The following is a 26,923-nucleotide window of genomic DNA, read 5'->3' on the forward strand; positions in this document are numbered from 1 at the left end:
ATCTATATGTATCGTATCGATATATACGGGGTAGAAAGTACTGATACATCGCTATGTAAAGCGATTTTCATTATAATTATTTGCGTTCACATGATTCAGTCAATCAAGGTAATCAAAAAGGTTTTAACGTTTTGTTTAGTTAAGGCTCTTAATTGAATCTCTCATTGAAAGTCTATCAAACGGAATATATATTGTTATTTCACCATATCTTTGCCCCGTTATTATTTGGAAATGATAAAAATTCCATTGTTAAAATAAAATAGAGCCGACACAATATTATTGTATAAATAAAATAGATATGTAGTATATAATAACTGAGTCGAATGATTCTAATAAATTAATATTTAACGATAAATAGGTTGATAAATATTTTAATTGAATAAAATATATAAGAGGTATTGAAAATATAACGGCGATAAAAGATTATAAAGGTCCATTTGCACTTCACACATTTTTTATAATGAAAAATATATATTTAAGTATTTGAAAAAAGTTAAAAATTCAAACAGCAGATGATTATACTTCTGTATCTACCCGGCTTAGAATCAGTTTAGCATTTTCAAGGTCGTAGAATCCATTTGTCGAGGTCCCAGTTGTCGGAATTTAGTACCAATCGTTGAATTAATTAGTTTCAAGTTCTTTTGGAACTAGATACCAACACCAACAATGTCGGAAAATATAAAAATTCACACTTTATACGTACTTTTCTTTTGTGGTAAAGGATTAGGGAAAACAATGTTGAAGTTGAACATTAATGTACAGTAAATAAACAAGTACACCACCAAATGTTTACCAGCACCACACGATACTGCATCGTCCTATAAGGAGACAATTGAATTTTTACGTGAAAATAAAGTTATTGAACAACCACCTTATTCGCCTGATTTGGCCATGTGTGATATGTGGTTATTATTCAGCTTTCATCAAAGTGCATTGATTTCACATTATATATCGACACTTATGTATTAAAAATAAATTATATACATTCAATCATGATTTATTTTTTTCTTAATGTCTATTTTGATGTTACTGCCGATTATTTTAACAAATTGGAAAGTTTTCTTTAATAGTGATTACTCGAAGTTTTCTGGCGAAAAAAAATTAAATAAAATTTACAAAATTGCTCTCCATATTGTCGTTTCATCGAGCTCTTTTAGTTGCAAATCACTTCTAAAAGTTTACGAAATGGCAGGTAATTATCTTAACCATAACTTTTGGAAATAAATTAAACGTTTTTCGCCATTTTTTGCTCCTTCAAGCAGGAAAACTAATAATTAGTTTTCTCTTTAAATGCACTAGATTCTGTTCATCATTCATTCACTATACATACGTATATAGCTACATAAAATTAACTATGGCATCAAATATTAGTAGTGCGAACGAAAAATTTAGTAGTAAGTAATAAATGAATTCTTCGCAGTAATAATTGACGATATAAAAAGAGGAATAAGTATTAAATGACGTAAGATCTTCATTTAAGTATTCAGCAATTACCTGTATGTTTATTAATAAAATCATTTGCGTTAGCAGAAATTGAAAGCGGATAAACGTTTCTTATTAGGTTCAGTCTTGTGAGAAATATTGTACAGTGTAGTAGTTTATTTTCAATTATAACTCAAGTCAGGTAAAGGGAAACATCGCAACGTGTTTATGTTTCTATTTCACTGATAACAGGTCTAATGATAAGCTAAACATAGAAAATTATATGACAGTCAATTTTCTTCGATAAACTATATTGATGAAAAATTTAGTCTCAATTAAATAGATGCTGGATATTTATCACACAAAAAAGATTATAAGAGAATGCAGAAAGTTTGCGATAAGTTTTAGTTTGTTAGCTATAGGCAACTTCAAACAGAGTAACACTGATTGAAATATGTTTATAGTCGAAACATTACAATTATTAAAACTAAATGGAGAGAGACATATTAGAACTTGTATGGTTTTGTATCTATAAATTTATTTCGCTATTCTGGATATTTGTCATAGAATTTATTTCTGCGTCTATAAAACGAGTGGTATCACAAGCCTGCGTTGCAGTTTCGAAAAGAATATTATTAGCTGTATTAACTTTATTTTGTAACGAATTCTTAATATGCCACAGCAATCGAATTTTTGCGTCGTTTCATATCTATGAACGAAACGTGGATACATCATTTCACACCCGAAACAAATGAACCATCAAAACAATGAATTGAAAAGGAAAACCGGTCCAAAAGAAGGCAAAGACCGTTCCATCTGCAGGCAAAATCAAGGTGTCTGTTTTTTTAGGATGCGTGTAGAATAATTTTCATTGAATATCTTGATAAAGCAAAAACTATCAACGGCAAGTAATATGTGAACTTATTCCAATATTAATGTTTAAATTGAATTATTTTCTGATTCCATACTTGACAAAATGCCTCTGTGGTCAAAGATTTTCCAACAATGGAGTGGTGATGTCGTCAGTTAATGGCTAATTTAAGGAGCTTGACGATTCATTCTTATTATAAAAAGGGTATCGAACTTATTGAACATCGCTGGGAAAAGTTATGAGCGAAAAGGAGATTACGTTGAAAAAGAAATATATTATTTCCAAAATTTTTGGTTTTTTTTTGGGTCAGTAACTTCTGGGACCATCTCGTAAACAACACAATTTCGTCACTCACTATATATCTTGGCGATTTTAAAATAAGTTCTAAAATAATTCTAAAACAAAGGCGACTTTGTCTTTTTCCACTTCTAGCTGTAAATTGACCACATAAAATACTCTAGACAAATTAAGAAACACGCGGAATTTTTATGATTTGTGAGTAAACTATATATTTTAATGACTTTTGTGCAAATCAATAAATAATTTTACAGATACCCTCAAAGTATCACGGAAAGTAAATGAAGTAAAGTTTTCGTTATTTATGCTTACTAAGTATACTTAGTATGAATCACCCATCGAGATATCGAGGATTTTTCCGATGTGCATAGTGTAGTTATTTAACCAATGTGAAAGGCTTAATAACAATCTTCAGAGGTATGTATTTTTACAAAAATTATTTATTCTCGTGTCGAAGTTATAGTTCTTATTTCAATTAATTATGTTGGTCGAAGTGAAAGTTTTGAGTTTGAAAAGGATTTGAGGTTTATTAGTACCTCAAAATCTATATCAAAATTGTGTCGCGAGAATGCGGATTCACTCACAAATAAATGCATCAAATTGAAGAAAAGGATGTAATAAAGATGAATTTGGTGTTATGTAATGACGAATTTACTCAAAGAGCCACTTTCTCGATACATCTCAATTTCACACGAAATAAAATTAATTAAAATGTTATCTACCGATGACCAGCTGTTGCTTGTAAAGAAAAATCAAACCATCGTTGCCAAACGTTGATTGTTTGCTAGCATACTCAAGTACTTATTGAAAATAAACTTGACATATTTTCGAAATTTAAGAAAGTACCATGGCAAAAAGTTCTCGATATATGCTCAAGATTACAAATTGCAAATAATAATATTTTTTACAATATTTGAACGTTTCACTAACATTTTATAGTTATCTAAAAGTTCAAATAATATGCATTTCTGTTAGATGTTCTATGGAGTTGAAAAGCTATAATCCTTGAACTTATAGCTGTTATTCAATACGGTAAATACCGTTGGGCGATTAACTTGGACTCAAAAAAAGTTCCATTGTTCACATTATAGTGAACAAAGTAGCAATGAATTATTTCAATTAAGCAACCAAAATTTCTATAAAGTAAATACACAGTTCCTTGTAGACTCAACAAATACTTGAACTTGTGTGACAAGAAGTAACTTCAAAAGTCAGAGTATCCTGAAAAATCACTCCTTTAACGAGACAAGGACAGTGTCCATACTGTAATAAATATCAAATCTCCATAAATGAGTCATTCCAAAAACAAAATACGACCTACAACTCGTCAGAATATCATGGACCATTATTTAACAATATTTTAATATTAAGGACTGCTAAATTGTGATCTTCGATATCAAAATTGTTACAAAATGATTACCACTGAGATTTTCAAATCCAACTGCCCCCTTAGAACGTTACACAGAAACTACTCTCCTAAAAATTTATTCATTATAAACATTCTAGTCGTTACTTCTATTGGAATCAATTTTAAAACATTACAGAGATGGTGGCTCATGTGACAATGTTTAAAACATGGATCCATCACTTCACTCCGGAATCAAAACAATCATCAACTGAGTGGACTGCAATCGGTGAACCACGTTGGAAGCATCCAAAATTGTAACAGGTAGCTAGGAAGCTTATGGCTTTAATATTTTGGGATGCGCATGGAATATTGTTCATCGAATATCACTAAAAGGGATAGACAATCAATAGCGAATACTACATAAAGTTGTTATATCGTTTGAATAAAAACCACTGTTTCATCAAGACAATGCACTGATTCATAAGCCGATGGCAACAATGGTTAAATTGAACGTATTACACTTCGAATTGCTTCCTTATCAACCGTAGTTATGGCCTCAAGTGACTACTGGCTATTCGGAGATCTCAAAATGGCAGAATGGTCGCTGGTAAGAAATTCGGCTCAAATGAAGAAGCAACTACTGAAAATGTTTTTCTTAGTTAGTCACACGACTTATTGAGTGATGTATTATATTATGGGAAAATAATGTAGGCTAATTCTAATAAATGCTTAAACAGAAAAATTCCTATCTTTGACCAAAAAATATCGTATTTATAGAATCATTTAACACATTTAGTGAATGTATGTCTTCAGTTTGGTTACTATATGTCCTATAGAGTGTTTATATTAGCGTAAAATTGAAGAATCATATTTATTATTGATTATAATTGAAATTCAAAATTGCTTAACCACCCTTCAGATATATTTACATATGTTGAAGCACATATTATGAGTTCTTATATTTTAAGGACCCAAGAACCTGATGTTTTAAAACGCATATAAATAGAATGTGTCGAAAGTAACCTTTAGTTGTAGAGAATTACCCAGGCGGAACAGAAATATGTGGTAAGGTTAACGTGGATTAGTACCAATATTCATTCTGCTCATTTAAGAGTATCACGTTCGTGAAACCTTCATTTAAGAGAAATAGAAAGGAGTTAATAAAATGATTTCATATGGAAAAATGATCATCAATAATGACACTACACCAACAATTTGTAATAGAAGTAATAATTACATTGAACATGGAAACAATATATGAAAGGTGGCTAGTGTATAAGCACCGCAAATAATAAATACATAATTTTAAGTATTTAAAGTAATTCAACATTTTCTATTACCTATCCAAATATTTCTAAGTCATCTTTTAATTCAGATTGTTTATACTAAAAATGACCGAATTTGTGGTTGTAACCCAAAAAAATTTATTATAATTTTCTGCTTAATTTTTGGTGGCGATAAAGCTTGGAGACAGGAGTCATCGATCTAGAGCACTTAAATTTAAAGATAAAAAGAAATAACAACTCCAAAAGGCATATTTATGATTGTATGGAATATGTGTTATTAGGATCAATCTTATACTGCTCATTGATCGAATATATAAAAAAGAAATGAAAATGTCGAATGTTAGGTATATATTGTATGTATTAGTTGTATCGAATTTTGTGGTGCCTCGAATTGGCTTTCCACGAAGATGATGAAATTCTGAATCCCAAAACATACCTTAGTTTAGGGAACAATTCCTCACTATTGTTAAGTTGCTGTTAAAAGTATTACAATATTGAGGCTTTAAATCTGTTCAAGTTGTTCAGGACATTTTTAGAGATTGAAACACAGGAAAGTTTCTTTAACTTCAATAAAAGTAAAGTACTGCAAAGACCTCGTTAAAGAGTTAGATTCATTTCGTGGCAATTGTTCCAATAATCATTCCAGCATTAAAGTCGATAAAATCAATAGAAATTTGACGCAGACGACAAGTTTTATTGTAAAAATTGCAGCGAGCCGCCACTGCAATAAATAATCAACTTTGAAGAACCCCTAGTTTCACGCTGGACATTATGAATACCAGAAATTCACTGAGCTTGTTTGTTATCTAACTGCATTTCTGTTGGCATAATATCTTTAAATAATTTTGTAATGACCTGCAAATGAAGTGAAATAACAGAGTAAACAGAGCATTACGAATTAAAAAGTGGATTTATAAAAATATTCTACATATTTGTATGTTTTTATATTAATATTGAACTATATTTATAATTTAATATATTATGACTCACAGCTTTAATAAAACTAATTTATTTTATTTTTATTTTACAAAAATTCTTTTTTTTTCTTCTTTAGAACCATATGTACATGACTTCTACAACTATCGAATTATTCCAATAAATTTCAATGGATTAGTATAATCTTAAAGAAAATAATACATTTAATTTTACTTTAAATTAAAATCTAAAAAGCCCGAAAACAAGAAAAGTAATATTATATATAAAATACCTAGACACCATTTACATAGGACAGACATATTACTATTTAGAAGAAAGATTCAAAGGTCATCAACATGACAAAAAAAATAAAACTGTATCAACAAACCAAGAAATATTAAAAAAACAAGTAAAAGAGAGTTTTTAGAAATGGTTCAAATACATAGGAACTAAAAAGCTGTCAATGATAAATATACCTGAACAATTTGAGTAACATTATAGTTCTATTTTGTAAACTTCAATCCAACTACGAAAACTTTAATAGATAGATGCTACATATATTATATTTTAAATGTAACAACGTAGGAAAAACTACTTTTTATAATTAAAACACATTTTCATTTTCATATTTATGTTGCAGTTGATCTATTAATTGATTAGTTATACAAATTGAGTTTTCAAACAAATTATCTATGAAAAGAGACCTAAAATCAAAACGATTTATGAAGAAAAACATAAAGTTAATGAAATTAGTATAAATTCATATGTACCTTAGATCTGTAGTAAAAAATAAGAACAATTTTTTGTTTTAGTTGATTGGCCATGAAGGGGTGGTTCGATGCGTTTCGATACGATGGTGGACCTACCCTGTATAATTTTCACAACAGGACATCGGTGACTGGTGATGTTACTTTTATAACATTCTTAGCAACATTTACTACGCTTTATGTGGCATTTTTAATTATTTATTTTGGAATTCGAAAAGAGGTGAGATACATTCATTTTTCTATATTTTGAAATATTTATATTTCCATGTGCATTTTATGAATTCTTTCAATACTTTTGAGACAATAAAAGGTACAATCAGCTAATATAAACTATATTGAATAAATAATCCTATCTATTCGAAAGAGGGACAGGAAAGTTGCTTTTTTTTAATAAATAATGTTTTTATTTTTAACCAGTAAGTAGAAGTAGAAGAACCTTCAGACACATAGATAAAACTAGAAGGCGTAAGAACAGACATAAGGTTTGATATATCACCAGAAGCAACAAATTTTAGTATATGCAAATGATATTGTACTACTAGATAGATCCCGGGGGAATAGGAAAAAGTGTATAGCTTATCGGAAAAGTTGGCATGGAAATGCAACAGCAAAGGGAAAATCAGAAGAAAAACAGAACTTTAAGGACGGAAGACGAGGAATATCATTTTGAAAAAGTTGAGACCTTCGACTATCTAGATGTGCTGATTACGAATACGGATGATAAGACGAAAGAGCTAAAAAATCGGGTAGCTGGGTAGTAGAAATATATAACGAACCTAATATTACGCATATAGTTAGAGTCCAAATAGCCAGGTGGTTTGACATGTGTGCAGAATGAATGCAAAGGGAATTGCCTAAAGAGCCCAAATGGAGGAAGAGAAAGAGAAATGGGAGAAATAACATCGGATTTAAGAAGAGTGGGAATTAGTGAGTGGAGAGAAAAAAAGAAACAGAAGATAGAAACGGATTGAGAGTTATAGTAAAAAGAGTAGAGGGATAAAATGTGCTGTAGTATATAATGTTATTACCTTCGTTATGAACAACATTTGCCATAGTGTGCAAATTGTTAAGGCGGAACCGATAAAAATGGTTGAAACTCAGTATTGAGTTGGCATTCGTAGGTTATTTTTTGATTATAGAATGGCTAACAATAATGACCTGCATCCACAGTTTATCCAAATTTCAGCACTTCAAAATTCAATTTCACCAAACAGACAGTAGCACTTTTTTGTGAACTATTATTTGTTGCGTATTAAATAATTTTATAAAACTCATTTTCCATCTCCAGGGATCAAGTGAGTTCTGTATGTTGCAGTAATAAGTTGTATGGGATGGATAGGTTGGCTTTGTTGATTTCGAATATATGGGGCATCCAAACACCTGCAAAGCTTAGTTTACCAATATGACGCGAATATTCTTAGATAGTCGACCAAGGTTGGTTAAGGGTGTTGAAGAGTTCCTAGATTTTATGACATGCATGTATTCCTAATTCTATACTGAGTAAGACGTTGTCATACGTTACGAGTTTTTCTGACCGATAGGAGGCAAGGGGGTCAAAATTACCGGGTATGAATTTGGAGATACCAACAACATCTAATGCAATGGTTTATGGTCACAATTGTTGTGTTAATACTCTACGAATTCGAAAATCATACAATGCCGGATATGGTTTATAACTAGCTATTTCACTCCAAATTGCAAAAAAGTTTAATACTCAATTATTTGGAAGTGAATATGTCTTTGACAAGACTTCGAAGTACACACTGAACAGAAAAATCACATTAATAATACATGCAAAGAACCGACATTAGTTTTTGGTTCCCCAATAGAATGCATCACTCGAAGCGTCCAATATACTACTTGCAAAGTTTTTCTAGGTTAACCGAATAAGATAGTGTAGAAACAAAATTCACTCATATTGAGTGGGATTACAATACTCAGATCACTTCAGTTTGCTTCTCTTAAATGTGTATGTTAATAAAAAATTGAGGGTTTTGATTTTGAATACACGGATGAGAGATAATGACTCAGGAAGTACATCATATATGATAAAATAAGAGAAACTGATTTGCCGTTCAATTGTCGACATGTTTAGATGAAAGTCGACTCTTACTTATCCGTGAAAAGATACATTGTTATGGGAGGTAAAATGCATAGTTAAACTTATAGATAGTTATATATTTCTACATCCCCTTAAAATTTCCATCAAATGGAAGGACTGCACAAATGCCATTAAATTTTGAATAATTAAAGAAGTAATTTCAAGTTTTCGAATATGATTTAAAGTTATTGCTTTACTCGGATGACAAATGTTTAGCTTCTTACAGAAGACCGATAAAAAAGTCGTAAAAATATAATTAATTTTAAGGGTTACATAAGTCTTCTGGTAAAGTAATTAAATAACAATAAAAAGTTTCATGTTTTTTCAAATTAAAAATGGTAGCGTAAATGAAAAGGATCCACGTTTAATTGTAACAGAAACGTAAAAAAGCTATAAAATTCTTTTAGTTTATATTTACTTCAATGCAAGTCAACATGATATGTTTAATTGAGGCTCAAGAAATTACTTGAAATATGCGCATATATATGCATAAATTCTCGAAATATGGAAAATATGCAACATAAATGAAAGAAAAAACTCATATTTACTTATCTATATAGTATTTTTACCTATTTATAAAGATTCACCTGTTATTGGGTACTGATTAATACAATACTTACAACTACATGTTTTTCTAAATTCTTTCTCATAAATTGTGTTCTACGTCGACCGATATATAAAACTTCTCCACTCAATACTGGTGATATATTATTCAAAGTAGTTACGCCTTCGTTTTTAGATAGCTCTCCAATTTTTTTGAAATTGATTGAGCAATAGCTTCCTAGTCTTTATAAACAATTAAATTTAAATTTTCGATAGGTTGTATTGACTTGAATAAACTGTCTTTTCACTAGTTTTGAAATTGTTTCAATGATTATTTTGTAATTATTGTTAATAAAATGACGAAGCTGAATTTCCATGAAACTTCGTCATAATTTTTTTTATCTGATTAAAATATGTGAAATACATATAAAAAACTAATAAACTTGAACGTTCCATATGCTTCCGACTCTTACTCACCAAAAATTTCAGTTGCGGTGCAAGTTTCTGGTGTTGGTTCTGATGTATGAAATGATACATACATACTTAACCTTGAGACACCGGAAGATTTGTCCGAAGCTTTGACGGCATGTATCAAATTCCTTCGTAATTACTCAAACTAGGAGATAATTGATAGTCGGAAGCAGCTCATGGAGATCTGGTTCTTTTATGATTAATTCGATAATATTGTAGTCGATAATAATTACCCAACAGACCTTGGAATATTAGAAAACGTTTTCTATTGTTGTTTCATTTTGTAATTGATGCGGATGTAGTTTTACGATATTTTGAACAAGATGTAGGTGGACAGCTCAAGTTACATTTAATGACTAATGAAAAATATAAGACCTTATTATACTCGTATTCATTGAAATCTTATAATTCTATTCAGCCGTTATTCTATTATATCGTATAAAATTAAATTTATGTAGGAGGTTTCTCACAAGTTACGATAGGTCATAAATGAAGTACGTATCGAGATTATTTCTTAATTATATTAATTTCTCTACAAAGTCACCATGGAATTTGTTTCATCTGTCATAATTGGAGATTAGCTTCTCTGTGCTCTCTGCTAAGACCTTTATAGCGCCGTGAAGCTTTTTGTTAATAACGATGTGTTTTGTTCAAATCAATATCTGAACATTTGTTTTTCAATGCATGATGTTTCCTTGCAGTTGATTTAATATCGTCTCTTTTATACCTATCGAATACCAGATACGTTTTGTTATTATAATTATTTTTTAAATATATTATATATTTTAAATAATAGTAAAATATCACTTTGAAGATTTTATATATTTGCAATGATGTATAGTTTATCTATTATTGAGACCGATTCACAAACTATCCGTTTACCGTTTGCAGTTACAAAATTAAAAACATTGGAATGCATGAGACCATTCATAGTTGCCGTTAGATGTCGCAGTCTGCCGTTGGTGAGTTTTAATATTTGTGGGCCGTCCGTAGCAACTTTTCTAGCAATAGAGAAAATAATAAAATAATAATAAATATACCAATAAAAAACACAAAAATATCACTACAACAATAAGCAGTACATACGTCAATAGAAAAATAATAAAATTTGTAGGTTAACAGCAGCAACGTTACCCGCAAACGGCAGCGGTAAACAGAAAATAAAGTTTATGAATCGGCGTTTACTTGAAAGACTATAAAACGTTTCAGAAAGTTTCAATGGCAAAAATTTAGTAACCCTAGGAAAAACTTAGGGTTTCTTCTGGAAGCGTTTAAATCAAACCGATTATTTCTATTTAAATTTACTGTGGGTACGATACAGTGCCGAATACTGAATAAAGTATCAGTAGAGAGTTTTGACATAACGATTCACATATCCAATATCAAAAGGTAATTTTAAATATTTTGGTCGATCGATCGAGAATATCTGTCAGTAAATGTTATTATCCAACGGATTGAACAATTAACGTTTATTCAATATTCAATATATATTGCGTCGTACAAGTGGGGTGATATGGATCATACAGTAAAACGACAGAAAGATAACCGAAAACTGACAAAACTTGACTATCCAAATGATGCAAGACCACAGATATACATAGAATTTGTAAACATATTTAGCAAAGTAACAGCACGTGCAAGAATATATGAAAACACGCAAGATATTCGCATCGAACGAGGATAACAACAGGGATATTATGTTCTGTCACCAAAGTTATTCACGGCACTCTTGGAATATATGATGGCGGCATCGTTATAATCACAGCTCGTATCGATGAAGCTAAAGAGAATGCATCAGAAACAGTTCGACGGTATAAACACCAAAAAAATGGAATTTATGACTCATCTCATTATTATAGAAGGCAAATCGCTCAATGCTACCATTATAAAGCGAGTTAGTTTTTATAAATATTTAGGGCATGAAATAGGCTCAGGAGAGACAGCCAGACCTATACGATAAAACTTATAACGGCATTCATATGGAACGTATATTCTGTAAACAAAATACGCATCGCACAGAGAAAAATGGGAAAATCGATGGTCTTTCTAGAGATAAAGTTCCGAGTAGTAGTCGATAATTTTAAAAGCGTCTTCATCTTATATGTAACACACTGTATAAATACTAATAAAAACTGTAAATGAAATTTTGCAAGAATAGTACTGAAATGATATTATTTAAAAAAAAAGATGTACATCTTTCATCAAATAAGTATATCGCTTAAAAAAAAAGAAATTAAATGAGTTTAGATTGTTGCTGCCTTGAATTCTCACATTCAGAATATAATAATCAGATAAATTGATGTGAAATTGCTTACAATATAAACTTAATAATTGTAATTTACACAGAATAATTTTTATTGAATGTTATAAGAAACTGCATTTACTTATTACAAAAGATGGAAGGATCCTTGCACAATTTTTTTCTTGTATAATTATTGTAAAAAATAATAATTGTTAATTTTAATTTATTTTTAATCTACATGACTGGTGTTACATCCGACAAAGATAAATGGTAAAAACAGGATTTACGAAATTGGTTCTAAACCTTAACATAATAATAAATATCATTGAAAGTTTCAACTTTATTTGAAGGGCATATCACAGACTCAATTTACGCTTCCCATTATTGAAATTTACCAAAAAAATTCAGAAAATCTTTGTACAAACACTGTGTCATACTTTTATTTATTAAGTTAACAAAAATCTAGAAGTTCAAGGCTTTCTTAACATCAAATTTACTATAGAAATAAGACAATCTCATGAAACGAAAAGATATATTTTATTTCGAAAAAATAGCTTTCCCTAATCGAGATCTTTCCGATCCTTGGATTGGCAGAATTTCTAATAGGTGATCCCTATTTGTTCTTTTTCTTATATTAATCTTTACTGCCGGTCTTGGTATAACTGTTTTCTCAATATTATTTTGGTACTTCGGTAGATCTATTGATCGTTATGTACCAAGGTACGCTTACTGCTTACTCAGGCTGATATTCTGCTGCTTTTGGTGACTTACGGTAGTGTATCTTCAAGTATGGATTGATTTGATTGTCTTATGATGAAACATGTTAATCGTCCTATTGCCTTTCTCGTCTTGTCTTGTCTACCAGCTAATTGGCGTAGTCCTTGGTCCAAAATGACACCTAGATATTTGGCCTTGGTGATTAAATGATTTCTTCTCCCCCGGTGTTGACGCTGTCCTTTTCTTACACCTTTGATGTCGATATTCACCGTGGTGCGCAAATCGTTGAGTCGGTCTATGGTTTTTTAAACTTTTCATGTTACCATCGCCAGTTGGGTGGTGTTGGTAGATATACCAGTATCGTTTGCATAGTGGGCGTCAGATAGTCGTTCATGTGCGTAGAAGTAGGTTTGCGGGAACTTTGAGCTCTTCGTCTTCTTGTTATGATGGGAAAATGATGTATTTTACTGTGGGAAGCATTCGCTAATCGTGTTTGTCTGACATCTATGGCGTGTAGAATAAAATTTGGGAATTGTTAGAAAAATTAAAATACAACTAAAGTAAATGGCTCTATGAAATAAAAGGACTAGCTACGGCTGACCGATGAACAAGTTCACCATGTTACAAGAAAACCGCTGAATACCTGTAATACCGACTAGGTGAGTCGGTAGTGTTCTCAATAAATATAATGTTAATTGAATAAGGAGAACTACCGCGTTCGGTTTGCAACTAGACGGAAATGTAGTCGTTTGTTTGGAGCCTTTCAATGCGTCCTAAATATTCATTATTATTACAGAGTAACACTAGGAATTACTATTAATCATTGCTTTGATAGAGTGTTGTCGAAAATCAATAGCACTCTGGGTAACAAAGCCTTTGCAGAACAAAACTTGACTGATATGCCTTGACATATAATTTTATTTTCCTCTAATTCGAACGAAGATAATTCAATCTTATAATATTTTAATAATTTCGATGTTCTTTTTCTTGTTATCTTTTTTCAACAATATCACTTTTTGAGAATGTTTATGGGTTGGTTTTATTTCACAAATGAAAATCAAACATGTCTACCGATGTAGCAAACTGGTCAGGGTCATTTAATTGAGTTACTGACATAAAATGATATGAACTCCCAAATAGGACATTGAGATCCAAGTCTAAAAGATAAATTCACAAGAAAACTTTTCCCTATTTATTTAGAGTGTGCCAAAACTTTTGGAACTTTTGAAATTGTCACGGAAAAAGAAAAAAAGGAAAACGAATATATTCTTATAACTGCTTATTTAAAAAAATCTGGCTTCTTGACTAATGTTCTCCTTTAATAGAAATATTGGTTTATTCACGTATACATGTGTTTTAACAAAATCAGATAAAAATAAAAAGCTGGAGATATGTCTGGACTGTGAAAACGACAAGAAATATCTCCTCTGCACGACATCAATTTCTTGAGAACTTTCCTTCAACTTCCATCATGCACCATAATGCTACATCCATGTTCCATTTTCGTAACCTTCAAAATGATGGAAATGTGGTGGAACAGTTACTGAATTATAGCGTGCAATAAAATAAAAATTCAGGCTAATTATCATATTTCCGCCCAAACATTCATTTATGTAAAAGTCTTTGGTTTTTTAATTTAGGCTTTTCTCTACTTTTCTCTACAAATCTTCTGTTTTGTTTGTTAACAAGGCCATTCGAGTGTGAGAAGACTATGCTATTAAAGTTTCCAAAACGCTCGATCATCGTTTCAACAAAGATTTTTCTTAAAATTCAATATTCCATATCCATACTACTATAGTTTTAAACACTGCTGTATTTAATCATCATAAGAAATGTTTTTGCAATATGATTTTCATAAGAAATATTTATAATAAAATAAAATAACAATCATATCTTAAGGAGAAACTTCCCGTATCCGATTACGTTATATATGTATAGCGATATACACATACTGTTACTTTCATACTGGTTTTAATGCGTAACATCGTTGAAATATAATGTTTTACAAAAGAAATACAAATAATTGAAATTAAATGGTGATATAATGGCCTTATCAGTACATTCTATTGATAAAAATAATGAGTTAATTTCGAAATAGATAGTTCAACAAGTATTGTCAACATATCATTCTACTGCAAGATGTTTACTCGTGAAAATAATAAATTACGAGGGAGGTTTATAACTTCAATGTGGAAAATATATGAAAGTGAAGGCGACAAAAGTGTATGTGATTGTTAGATGGAATTTCTTCGTCAAAGCCTGATTGTATCGAGTTTAATGGTGATCTGTAACTTTTCATCAGGTAATTCAAGGATTGGAAAGATTTCAGATCAATATAAGTTGGGAAATAAATTTCCGTATGCGGGAACTCACCACTACACACTTGGATCAACCACTACAATCCTGGAATGAAAAAACAGTCATGATAGTTGGTTACAAAGGACGAACCTGCTTCGAGAATGGCTAAAATTGTTTCATCGGTGGCAAAAGTGATGGCAATGATTTTATGGGATAGTCATGGGATTGTACTCATCGACAATGATAGAAAAGTATTACGCATCATTGCTTGATAAGGTAAAGGGAGAGATTGCAAAATAGCGACCGCATTTGAATATAATGAAAGTACTCATTCAGGACAACGTAACTCCTCATATTTCAGTGATTTCCATGACTAAAATTCAATAAATTACATTATGAATTGGTTGACTGCCCACCGTATTTAACAGATCTGGCCCTCATCGAAAATTTCCTATTCCCTAAGTTGAAAGCTTCACTTATAGGAGATAGATTTTTACCAGACCCTTTCGCATATATAAACGTCTATTTTGAGGAGAAAAATGGAAACTACCATTTAAAAATGTTGGAGTATCGACTTTAAAGGGGACTATGTTGATAAAATGATTATGGAAAAATTTGTCTCGTTTCTTTATTAAGCCGAAAAGTTTTCAGACACTTCTCGTGGACAGATCAGAACATGAGGCAATTCTTAGGATATCTAGAGACGGTATAGGCAATAATAATTTAGAATATTAGGTCGTATGGCCCTTCCTAAACATGTAGCGAATTTTTAGAAATAACTTTACCGCGATTCAGAATAAGAAGGAAGACTGGAGATAGGAATAAATCACAAAAATTGATAAAAAGTAAAGAAAGTGGAGTCATATAGATCATATACTAAACCGACAGATAGATAAGCGGTAAATAACAGAACTTGACTATGTAACCAAAGAAAAGTTATTCGACGATTGGTGTGTGATTTTTATAGAGGAAACGACAAAAATGGTTTATCAAGGATCACATCGTCATTTTTTTGGATTTTGTTGATGATTTATCTTCTTGATATTTGTTGACAACGCAAAGGCATTCGATACTATAAATAAAAAGGAAATGATGCAAGACCATAGATATATTTGAAAACATATTTAGCAAGGTAACAGCACATGTAAGAATATATGAAAACACGCAAGAGATTCGCATCGAACGAGGATAACAACAGGGATATGTTCTGTCACCAAAGTTATTCACGGCGCTCTTGGAATATATGGTTGAAAGAGTGCTAGCGAGGAAAGACGACATAAACATAATCAGAGAAAAATTAAATCACCCGCGATTCGCCGTGGCCACGTTATAATCACAGATCGTATCGATGAAGCTAAAGAGAATGGGTCAGAAATAGTTCGACTTAGTATAAACACCAACAAAATGAAATTTATGACTCATCTCATTATTAAAGAAGGCAAATCGCTAAATGATACCATTATAAAGCAAGACAACCAGACCTATGAGATAAAACTTAGAATGGCATTGATATGGAACGCATATTCTGTAAACAAAATACGCATCGCACAGAGAAAAATGGGAAGATCGATGGTTTTTCTAGAGATAAAGTTCCTAGTAGTAGTTGAAAATTTTAAAAGCGTCTTCATCTTATATGTAACACACTGTATAAATACTAATAAAAACTATAAATGAAATTTTGCAAGAATAGTACTGAAATGATATTATTTAAAAAAAAGATGTACATCTTTCGTCAAATAAGTATATGGCTTGAAAAAAAAAAGAAATTAAATGAGTTTAGATTGTTACTGCCTTGAATTCTTACATTCAGAATATAATAATCAGATAAATTGATGTGAAATTGCTTACAATATAAACTTAATAATTGTAATTTACACAGAATTTCAAATACAATTACAAGAGCTGACGCTGGACAAAAACATCATCCGTATCGATGAATAGTCTTAAGAAAGAGTTTCAGAAGAAGCCGGAAACCGAGAAGAAACACGGTGATGTTTTATAAATAAATAGATTGTTGTGTTATCGGAAGCTTACAATTAGGATGTTCCCGTAAGGAGCAGCACATTTGGCAACATTGATTATAGCAACAATAATCGCAATAAAGCGTTCAAACTAGTTTTAATAGCCATTGTAACAATATAAATTAAAAATATTAAAAACATTTTAAGCCACCGTACAAGTATTTGTAATGTAATTATACAAAGAAACTGACTAATTTACAAACAAAATAAACCTTGACCAGAATTATTGTTGTTTATTTATTTACATTTTCACAGAGCTACATACTTACGGTTGCCGTTTGTTCAAAAAAAATATGGAAATATATGATTATGTCAACTTATGTTTATGTCATCGTTGTGAACTAGTTCTTATTATGCGGATGGAGAAGTTCCATTATTAGGAAATGAATGCGATTAAGACTCAACGTCAGTGGCGGTGCGTATACTTACGAGAAGGTGGTGACAAAATTTTAATAAGATTCAAAACGGGTCTATTGTTTTTGTCACCGCTTATGCAGTACTATGCAGACAATTATTGACAAACCGCCACGTCTCAACATTAATTATTGTTTTGATGTTGATAAATATTCGATATTTGTTTTTCATATTCTGTAAATAATTTTTTTTTTCAGAGATGTTCAACTTTCTGTGCTGTGACGTTAAGTTTGTTTATAGGAGCAACAATTTTGAGTAAGTTACCTAAATTATATATCTACTATGTGTACTCATCTTTAATGATCAGATGATCAGACATAGATGATGTAAATGGAACAAAAATTGATTACGCAAAATACAGACACGTTAGTAAGCAGAAAATTAGAAATCACATACACCTTGTCTAATTTCATTTTGTCTCTCGGCTTTGAATGCGCGTACACGTACCATTCGTAAACAGAACGCTCTAAAGTCGTTTTTAAAAGCAGTGAAACAATTTATGGAACAATTTTTGGTACGGAATTAGTCGTGAAATAATGCATAATGCTTTTAAACTTGGGAGCTTACTACACTTTACTTAACGAGATGATACTAGTTATGCCACACGAACTTTAGTAGCTATTATTGTTTTTTCCACCTACACTCATTCACACCAACAGTTTTATTTCGATTGGTTTGAGATTTATTGTGATGTGATAAACAGTCACGAATAAACAGTCGTTAAATTAATTCTCTTCGTATTAGTTTAATTTTAGTGATTCCTAAGTAATAGCTGTCATTATATCAATACGACGAGAAAGAGTAATAACGATTCTGACTCTTTTTGTTATATTACTGTTCAAAAACTAAGACGAAATGCAGTAGTATTGATAGAGAGCTATCATCAGACCACATATTTGTTACATAATTCATGTGAAGAATTTGAGTGATAAGAAGAAAGAATCCCGTCCTAAGCCGTGATTTGACCCAAACCAATCGATGTAAAAGTTAATCCAATTTATAGTGAGCTAAAAGACCAGTACTTCATAGTGACAATTTACATATAAATACCACTTACATCCGTCTCCATCACAATTAACGATTCACAGGCATCGTTTCCAAGAGCAGTTGATGACGATGAATTTGAGAATGAAGAAATCTCAAACAAGCCACACTTGATAACTGAAGGAAATCAGAACTACTTGAATTTTTCAAAAAAGCAGACCAGAACTCTTAGAATCCCGTGACGAACTCTTTCAAGAAAAAGACTTGTAATAATATAAATGAAGTGGTGTTTATTCATCGATACTTGTAAAATTAGCTTAACGGCAATGGAAATGTATGAAGTTATTACTGGAAAAAATCAAAAATACTAAATATTTCATCACAATCTGTTTTAATTACTTAGTCTTTACCTGGATTATATCAAACTCAGCTGTTTTCTTCGTGCATGAGATAAGGGAGACAAAAAAAATTTTAAAAAAGTATGGCTCGCACCAACGTCTTTAAACCCTAACCCGAAAATGTGATATATTTACGTTTTATATTTTTTCTCCTATCATTGAAATTTGTATTGATGCAATGGATCGTAATGGAAGCGGACTTTCTTATATAAAGGAAATTCTCTAAAATAAGTAGAAGAGGATTAGTAGTTAATAAAAGATTCATTATTTGAAGAAAAATTGGAAGATCCAGAAAAACAAGCTTTAGTACCTTTTACCAGTGTGAATTTTCTATGTAGGTTTCATTTCTCTCATCTGGATTTTTTCTTGAAAATTTGGGAGCTGTGAAGGTTGAGGCCATCAGGTCAAATTGAAAACAAGGATTACTGTTGGACGTTGAATGGAGCTAGATTTAGTACAATTTGTTCAAATAGTGAAATAACATTAATTACTAAAATTTTTAGCCAATAATTTTTTCAGCTACTTATGTTTAATAACAACAATAGATTGAAATAAAAAATATAAGTGTAGTTCGTGTGGCAGAACAAATTTTTGTTCCCCAGTGTTATTTGACAATATCGTACGATACATTTGAAAAATTATTGGACTTGATTTTGTTCATTAGTTACAGATTACCGAACAAATCGGATATTTGTGATTATGGTAGATCTCGTCCTTTTCTCGTACGTTCGAACCTAATCGGTCGTATACATAAGACATGCAATATACGTACACTTATGTCTTCCTATATACAGGGTGTTTCAAAATTATACACATTTTTTAATATGTTGCCGCAACTACTGCCAACATTCTATTGAAATTTTATACCAATAGGTTTTGGAAGCTGATACATCCAAGGAATTTCTTTTTATGTCTGACTCTCATAGAGGACGCTAGTTACACGGTTCGTACCAAGTAATATTGAACATAATTTTTTCAATATTAGATTTATTAAGCAAAATTTTCAATGAACTTAAACATCATTCAATATTACACTAAAAGGTACTCTTGATAAAATTCGATACTGCGTACCAATTTCGAAATGTTTTGATTTGAAAATCATGAAGTAATAACCAATGCTGGTATGAAGTATTGATAAAGTTATTAATTATTATTATTATTATAGTAAGCATTATGTGAATTGAAAATTTTTCGTCGCATGAACGAGACCCCATCGATAAAATGGATACCTTTAAAAATTAAAAAAAAAATGGGTCTGAGGGCTTTCGTTTCTTGTAACGTTTCACAAAAATCCAGTCTAATCAGTATCATCTTTCAAAGTTGGATAAGTATGGGCATTGAGCTATTGGAGGCCTTAATATGAAACAAACAACAATTTGATCATCATGTATTATGCTTCTGGTACTTGTTTGTTTTATACTAAGGCCCCCAATAGCTGGGTGACCATAATTATTTAACATTGAATTTTGCACGGCAATAGTATTTTCTCTGAGTGTGGAAAACTGTCATTATTTTATAGTTATGACGTTGAGTCCATAATAATTACACTTTTTGAACCTTGTTATTTGTTAAATTAGAAATTGTTAATCAAAATGTACTCAAATTTGGAATACACTGACATGTTAATGAACTTAGGCAAAATTTTAGAAAACTCTAGTGCAGCTGTTAAGTGTTAAGCAGAAAAGTTTCCTCGAATAAATTTACCAAAAAAATACACTTAGAGTCATTAAACGACGTTGTCGAAAAACTGGGGATGTGAGACCTAAAAAAATAGATTCTAGTAGGCCAATAAAAACAAGAACCATTGATAAAGAGTTAGAGTGGATTTTTGTGAAACATTACAAGAAAGGATAGCCCTCAATCTAAATTTTTTAAAATGTTTTCTTTTTACGGACGAGGCCACTTTTACGCGACATGGTATGTTTAACTCCCATGACAAAAACTATTGGTGTGATGAGAATCCACAATTCAAAAGGGTATCACATTACACAACATTTAAAGTTAATGTTTGTGCAGCAACTTTAGGAAACAAATTAATAGGTTATCACATTCTACCTGGTAAATTTAAATGGACATATGGACCTGGATTTTTCAAGCAATCACTTATTCGAGATATAAGATTTAACGAAGATCTCTATTTTTTATGTACGATGGAGCTCTACTGCACTTTAATAGAAGGTGTTGTAATTGGTTGAGTGGCCATTTTCTGAACTAATGGATTGGTAGAGTTGCAAAAAGTCCGATTCATTAGTCTCCTCGGTCATGCCGATTTCAATTCCTTGGATTTTACATTTTGGTCGTATCTTAAACAAAAAGTTTATACTACAGAGGAAAATTCACCTCAAGAAGAAATAATTCAATGTCCCTTTAATGACCTCATGGCTGACACCTAAACATTTAGAAGATTAATGGACTCTTTAGAAAAAAGGATAGACATGTATTCGTGAAAACGGAGGACATTTTAAAAACCTACTCTAATTGAATTCTATTTTATGTTATTAGCCTTTTTTTAAATTTTCATCATGTGATTTTTTGTTCGTTGATTGATACACTTATCATTACTTCATACCAGCATCGATTATTACATTATAATTTTCAAATCATAATATTCCGAAAACGGTGCACAGTATCGAGTTCTATTAAGAGTACATTTTTGGTGTAAAATTATATGATGTTGTTAATTTCACTTGAAATTTTGCTTAATAAATCTAATATTGGTACGATCTGTGCAAATTGCGCCCTCTATGAGAGTCAGACATAAAAAAAATTCATTGGACTTTCAAACACCTTGTACATCTTATTTGTCAATTTCCTAATGTTACATCAAAAGAATCTTTCTTCGACCCTTTCACGTTTGAATTTATGTTACATATAACATTTTCCAAGGTAAATAAACTTTCAAATGTATTCTTTTTATTCGCTTCAGTAACATTGTATGGATCAGCGTGGCATATATCAAAGTCATCAATAGTCAGCACTTATCAGGCGTTTTCAAAAGAACAATTGACAGCTGACATTGGTGTATACGTAGGATTAAATCATGTAAATATTACATTACAAGGTAAGATTTTTGATTTTATCACTTATCAGATTAACTTTATTATTGACCGTCTAACTGTTTTTGGGTCGGTGATAATGTTTTACAAATGTAAATTATATTCATAAATATTTAGTTACCTTGGAAGAGCTGAAGAGTTTAGATGGTATTGAATAGTTCAAAAACCCTGAAATTAAGATTCATCGTATAAAACAAATGATTACCATTCTTGCCATCTAAATTCTTTTTATTTAAATTTTGTTTTACAATAGAAAATTTGAAAAACATGGAATGAACTCGATGGCTTTAATGTTTCGTTTTCCTGTACTGAATTTGATAGTTTTTTCTCCTTGGGATTTTCATTGCCTCTTTAGTAACGACATCATACCAGATCAAACATAACATAATATCGTAACTATAGCGAATTTCCATTTGGGTAACATGAGGTAATACCTTGCATATTACACATTTTCTAAACTTTTCCATAATACCATAATAATGAAAAGTGACATTGTAAAGAAATTTTGTAGACCAATCAAACGGGAGCTAATAGTTATTGATTATTATAGAACTAAAGGAGAAGTATTCAGTATCTATTAAAAAATTAGTGGGTGACTGCAAACTCTATTCAATCTCTTATAAATACTTATACAATATGTGTTGGAAGTTGAAGTTGAGATTAAAGCAACGTTATCGGCAACAAAGCCTTTGATCAGGTGGCTTATTTTTTAGATCTTATTGTGAAGTGTACTTTTTGAACGACTTTGAAGCCGAGAACAAAATATCAATTTTGATGTTGTAGTTACATTATGTAGAACTATGTAGACAAAATACTTACAGAAAGGGATGAAACAAATGATATTGATATTTCGAAGGGTGAGACTAGAAAAAGAAATTTCCAAGATATGATGTCCCAAAAAATGAAAATGTTTTCTGTTATGTACAGTGTTTGAAATTAATCAGTTCAGAGAATGAAAAATGAAAATTTTGTGCCAGAGAGTAGTAGAGAGTATAAGAAAACAGCAGAGTTATAAATCCGTTAAATTCAAGAAAACAACTTTGAAAATATACAAGACAAAAGCGTGAAATAAGTCGTGTGACAAACACACAGATAGCACTGCCATTGTCATATCCATATGACGTTTATGATTACCAACTTTTAAAAGATTATGTGTAAAATATCATGAAATTTCGATTAGTCAGAAAAAGTGACTTAGTGAAGTGAATTTATCACTGCTTCTTGACGAAAAAAATATACAAGCTCAGTAATGATTTCAAAAGTGTTATCCGGACTCTGCTCCTTCGACAAAAACCATTTGTTGTTGGTTTGCTGAATTTAAACGTGGCCGTACAGACACCGGAAATGGTGATCGTTCTGGTCGTCCATTTAAAGTGATTACTGCAGAAAATATCAAAAAAGTCCACAAATTGGTTATATCTAATCGTAAATTGAAATTGCATGAGATAGCTGAGGACATAACGATATCAGAAGGCAGTGTGTTTACAACTATGTATGAACATTTGACCACGAGAAAGATTTTTTCAAATTGGGTGCCGCGTTTACTCACAGTCGACCAAAAACAACGTGATGATGATTCAGAGCAGTGTTTGTTCATTTATTCATTTATTACACGTAATAAATCAGATTTTTTGCGTCGGTATGTGACAGTGGACTAAACATGGATCCATTACTTCACTCCGGAATTAAAATGTCATCTGCAGCCAGTGAACCACGTCCTAAGTGTTCAAAGGCATAACAGACTTGTTTCTCATTATATTGAAACAAATTGGCTTCAATATGTCAAGTCAGTCTTGTTGACTAACTTGGATAAAACTTAATCTCTTCCTAGTAGGAAATGAATATAATAGGTACTTCCACTAGAATAGATTTTTGAAATTATTAATATGGCTTTAGGCCGTTGTATCCATAAAAATCATACTCATTGTAATTCTGGAACGCATGACTATTAAAAATTCTACAGTAAGTTACTGTTAGCTCGAATCATAATGCTTTCAAACAGAAAATCTCGTTATAAAGCTAACTTCAAGAAAATAGATAAAAAGTTTTGGTGCGACAACATGTAGGATTGAGAGTTTATATACAAACGACAAGCATGAATAAATTCCCTTAAAATTAGAAAACGTATGTTTAAATGAATGAAAATATGTTCCCTCCATTTCACTAACGAATACCACTTCTGTTCTAGTAAGTTTAAACAAATTGATTTTTTTTTGTTATTAACTATTTATTGTTTCTGAAGATTTTTGTAACAAAAACTTTGTAAACCATACTTGCATTAACTTCAATATCAAATCCGACCAATTTTCTGTTGTTTCTATACAAAATATTTATTTAATTCAAATATTTATGATGATGAAAGCTCGATATACTTTCAAATTAATATAGTCAACCTAGATTTTTTAACAATTTGGCGCCTAAATCTAATTTCCAATTTTGAGTCTACCTTATTTTTGTTTATCTATAGAGCCTAATATCTGCTTTTATTTAGTATAATTGTTTTCATCAATTGTTGTGTTTTGATTTTCAAAATAAATTCCTGGTACCAATAAAACATTTTATTATTCAATGTTACTTATTTAGTTATACAATTTTAGTTTTAAAGTCTGTGGTTCATGCAGTTATTAACTTTCTATTATTTTTTATTTTCTCATTTATTACCATGACTTTTCGAATTAGACTTCGTGTGTTTCACTTTTATTTTGCAAGATTTTCTTAGGTCATTGGATTAACATTCTTTCTTATAATCGATCACCCATCATATATTTTGCACTGGAAACATTTTCTTCTTTTTAAAACCATATCATTCCAATGTGATAAATTAGTTTGATAAAGTGAATGAAGAAAAATATTTTCTTGTCATTTTCTCTTTCAAATTCTTCTATCTTACCACATTAAACGTTTTGGGTATCAAATCCTTTCTTCAAACTTTTTGACTTTTTATAACTAGATTCATTAGAACATTCAATTTTCATATATTTTTCCTTATATTATTATGTAATTTTTTGTTTTATAGCAAATTCTAGTAATATTTGGAGTGATATAGATTTTAATGAACAGTTTGTTTGGAAGGACGCTCATCAGATGCATACGAGTTTTAGAGAAGCCATAATAAAGGGTTTGCCTTTTCCAATTTTGACTGTAGCAGAATATTTTACTACAGGACAAGAAGGACTAGCATGGGGCAGACAGTACAGAACTGCAGGGTATTTTGCCATAATTATGCTTTGGTGAGTATTTTTATTAAAAAAAGAATGAAATCCTGTAAGTATTTGAAGATGAATATACCCATCTTAACAATGTTGAAGAGTTAATCTAACATTGATTAACAAATTTGCATGAAGAATAGATGATATTTTTTTACATTCCACGTTTTTACTAATATTTGTGTTTGCACTTGATTAAAAATATTAATAATGCGATACTTCATTTGAACAACATTTGCAATAAAATTCTTCACTCTCCGTTATAATTATTTTTTTCCTTACAGTTTTCCTTACGATCATATACCACAATGATTTGCATCTTTAGGAAACACTTTAACCCGTGTATGGAAATCTTTCTACAAATATGTTGAAAAGTTTAGACTTATGGATATTCACCTTGCAAAATCAATGCATAATCTAAATCCTTAATTATGAAAAAATGAAAAGTTCCAAGAATAATGATAGCATGAGATTTATTTCTTTGTTTGAAAAATTCCCGAAAACCTAATAGAATAAACTAAACAGGTAGAAGTATTTCTAAGCTATGTAATTCGATGTCACCTAGTGTCCCAATTGTATTATTTTCATCACTTCAACTTCCTTTTTTTATTTTGTATATTTTTTTGTGCCTTTTGCTATTTTATTTTGTAGCTATACAGATATTTTCGAAACTTCTGCTTTCTAATAAGACAAGTTTGTGTCTTCTAAACCGTCCTATTTCTTGATAAAAGTTTGCAGTTTTATATATGTACATATATAAGAGAAAGTGACGTATTGAGAAAATGGCAAAATTAAAACCAAAGTGTACTAACTTCAATATATTCCGAGCTTTCGAATACTCATGTAATCATTGTCTGGGGAATAATTAGTTAAGATTTTGCGGTTTTAAATTGTGTTATTTCTTGTAAAAACATAAAATTAATTGATCTCAACTAATTATTTCGCAGGCGATGAATACTTAAGTATTCGAAAGCTGGGAATATATATTAAAGTTAGACTACTTTGGTGTTTCATTTCTATGTTCCCAATAAGAAAACGCTATATATCTTTCTTATTTTTTCATTCTACAAATGTTTTGTATCGATTTGTCAATACAATTTCGTATTAATAAACCAAGAATATAAAATTTAAAAAAAATTATTGAGGTTAAAAATGTTAAGTCTTGGCATTATCATTTCAAAATCCAAAGTAATCAGAGAAAGTGAAAAATGAACGTACAAAGTCTTTTTCACGATTCCCTATGAAAACTTTGGATAAAACGAACTTTTTGCCTCCAAAAATCCAAAAAAAAAATGTTTAAATAAATTACAATAAATAAAACAAACTGTGTAAGTATGTAATGTCCTATTTCACGCTGGGTGTTCATTTTGGTATATAGACTGATGTTAATTCATTTTGTTCTTAATGAAAGGTTAATATTTACAATTTGATTGAAAGTAACTTTCTTGCATTCGTATATTAATCCAGTGGTTCAGTGCTTCACTACATTTACACTCTTGGTGTAATATACTGTTTTATACTTTTAAGATATCATTAAATCGAGAAATTCAAAATAAATACTTATTT

The 26,923-nt window shown here is 30.7% G+C and overlaps 1 protein-coding gene across 5 annotated transcripts in view; it reads left to right on the plus strand.

Moving 5' to 3' along the window:
• LOC130442890 (dual oxidase maturation factor 1-like) overlaps positions 1-26,923 on the plus strand; it is a 91,530-nt gene that overhangs the window by 55,491 nt on the left and 9,116 nt on the right. For 4 of the 5 annotated variants that reach the window (XM_056777281.1, XM_056777284.1, XM_056777285.1 and 1 more), the window contains 4 exons: positions 6,952-7,126; positions 17,911-17,968; positions 22,022-22,156; positions 25,168-25,381. In XM_056777281.1, coding sequence (XP_056633259.1) covers positions 6,962-7,126; positions 17,911-17,968; positions 22,022-22,156; positions 25,168-25,381 — 572 coding nt within the window. In that variant the 5' untranslated portion in view covers positions 6,952-6,961. Of the gene's footprint in view, positions 1-1,564; positions 1,625-6,951; positions 7,127-17,910; positions 17,969-22,021; positions 22,157-25,167; positions 25,382-26,923 lie in introns of those variants that run through there. The other variant, XM_056777286.1, reaches the window with a different exon arrangement.

Source organism: Diorhabda sublineata, chromosome 4, assembly GCF_026230105.1.
Source record: "Diorhabda sublineata isolate icDioSubl1.1 chromosome 4, icDioSubl1.1, whole genome shotgun sequence".
NCBI lineage: Eukaryota > Metazoa > Arthropoda > Insecta > Coleoptera > Chrysomelidae > Diorhabda > Diorhabda sublineata.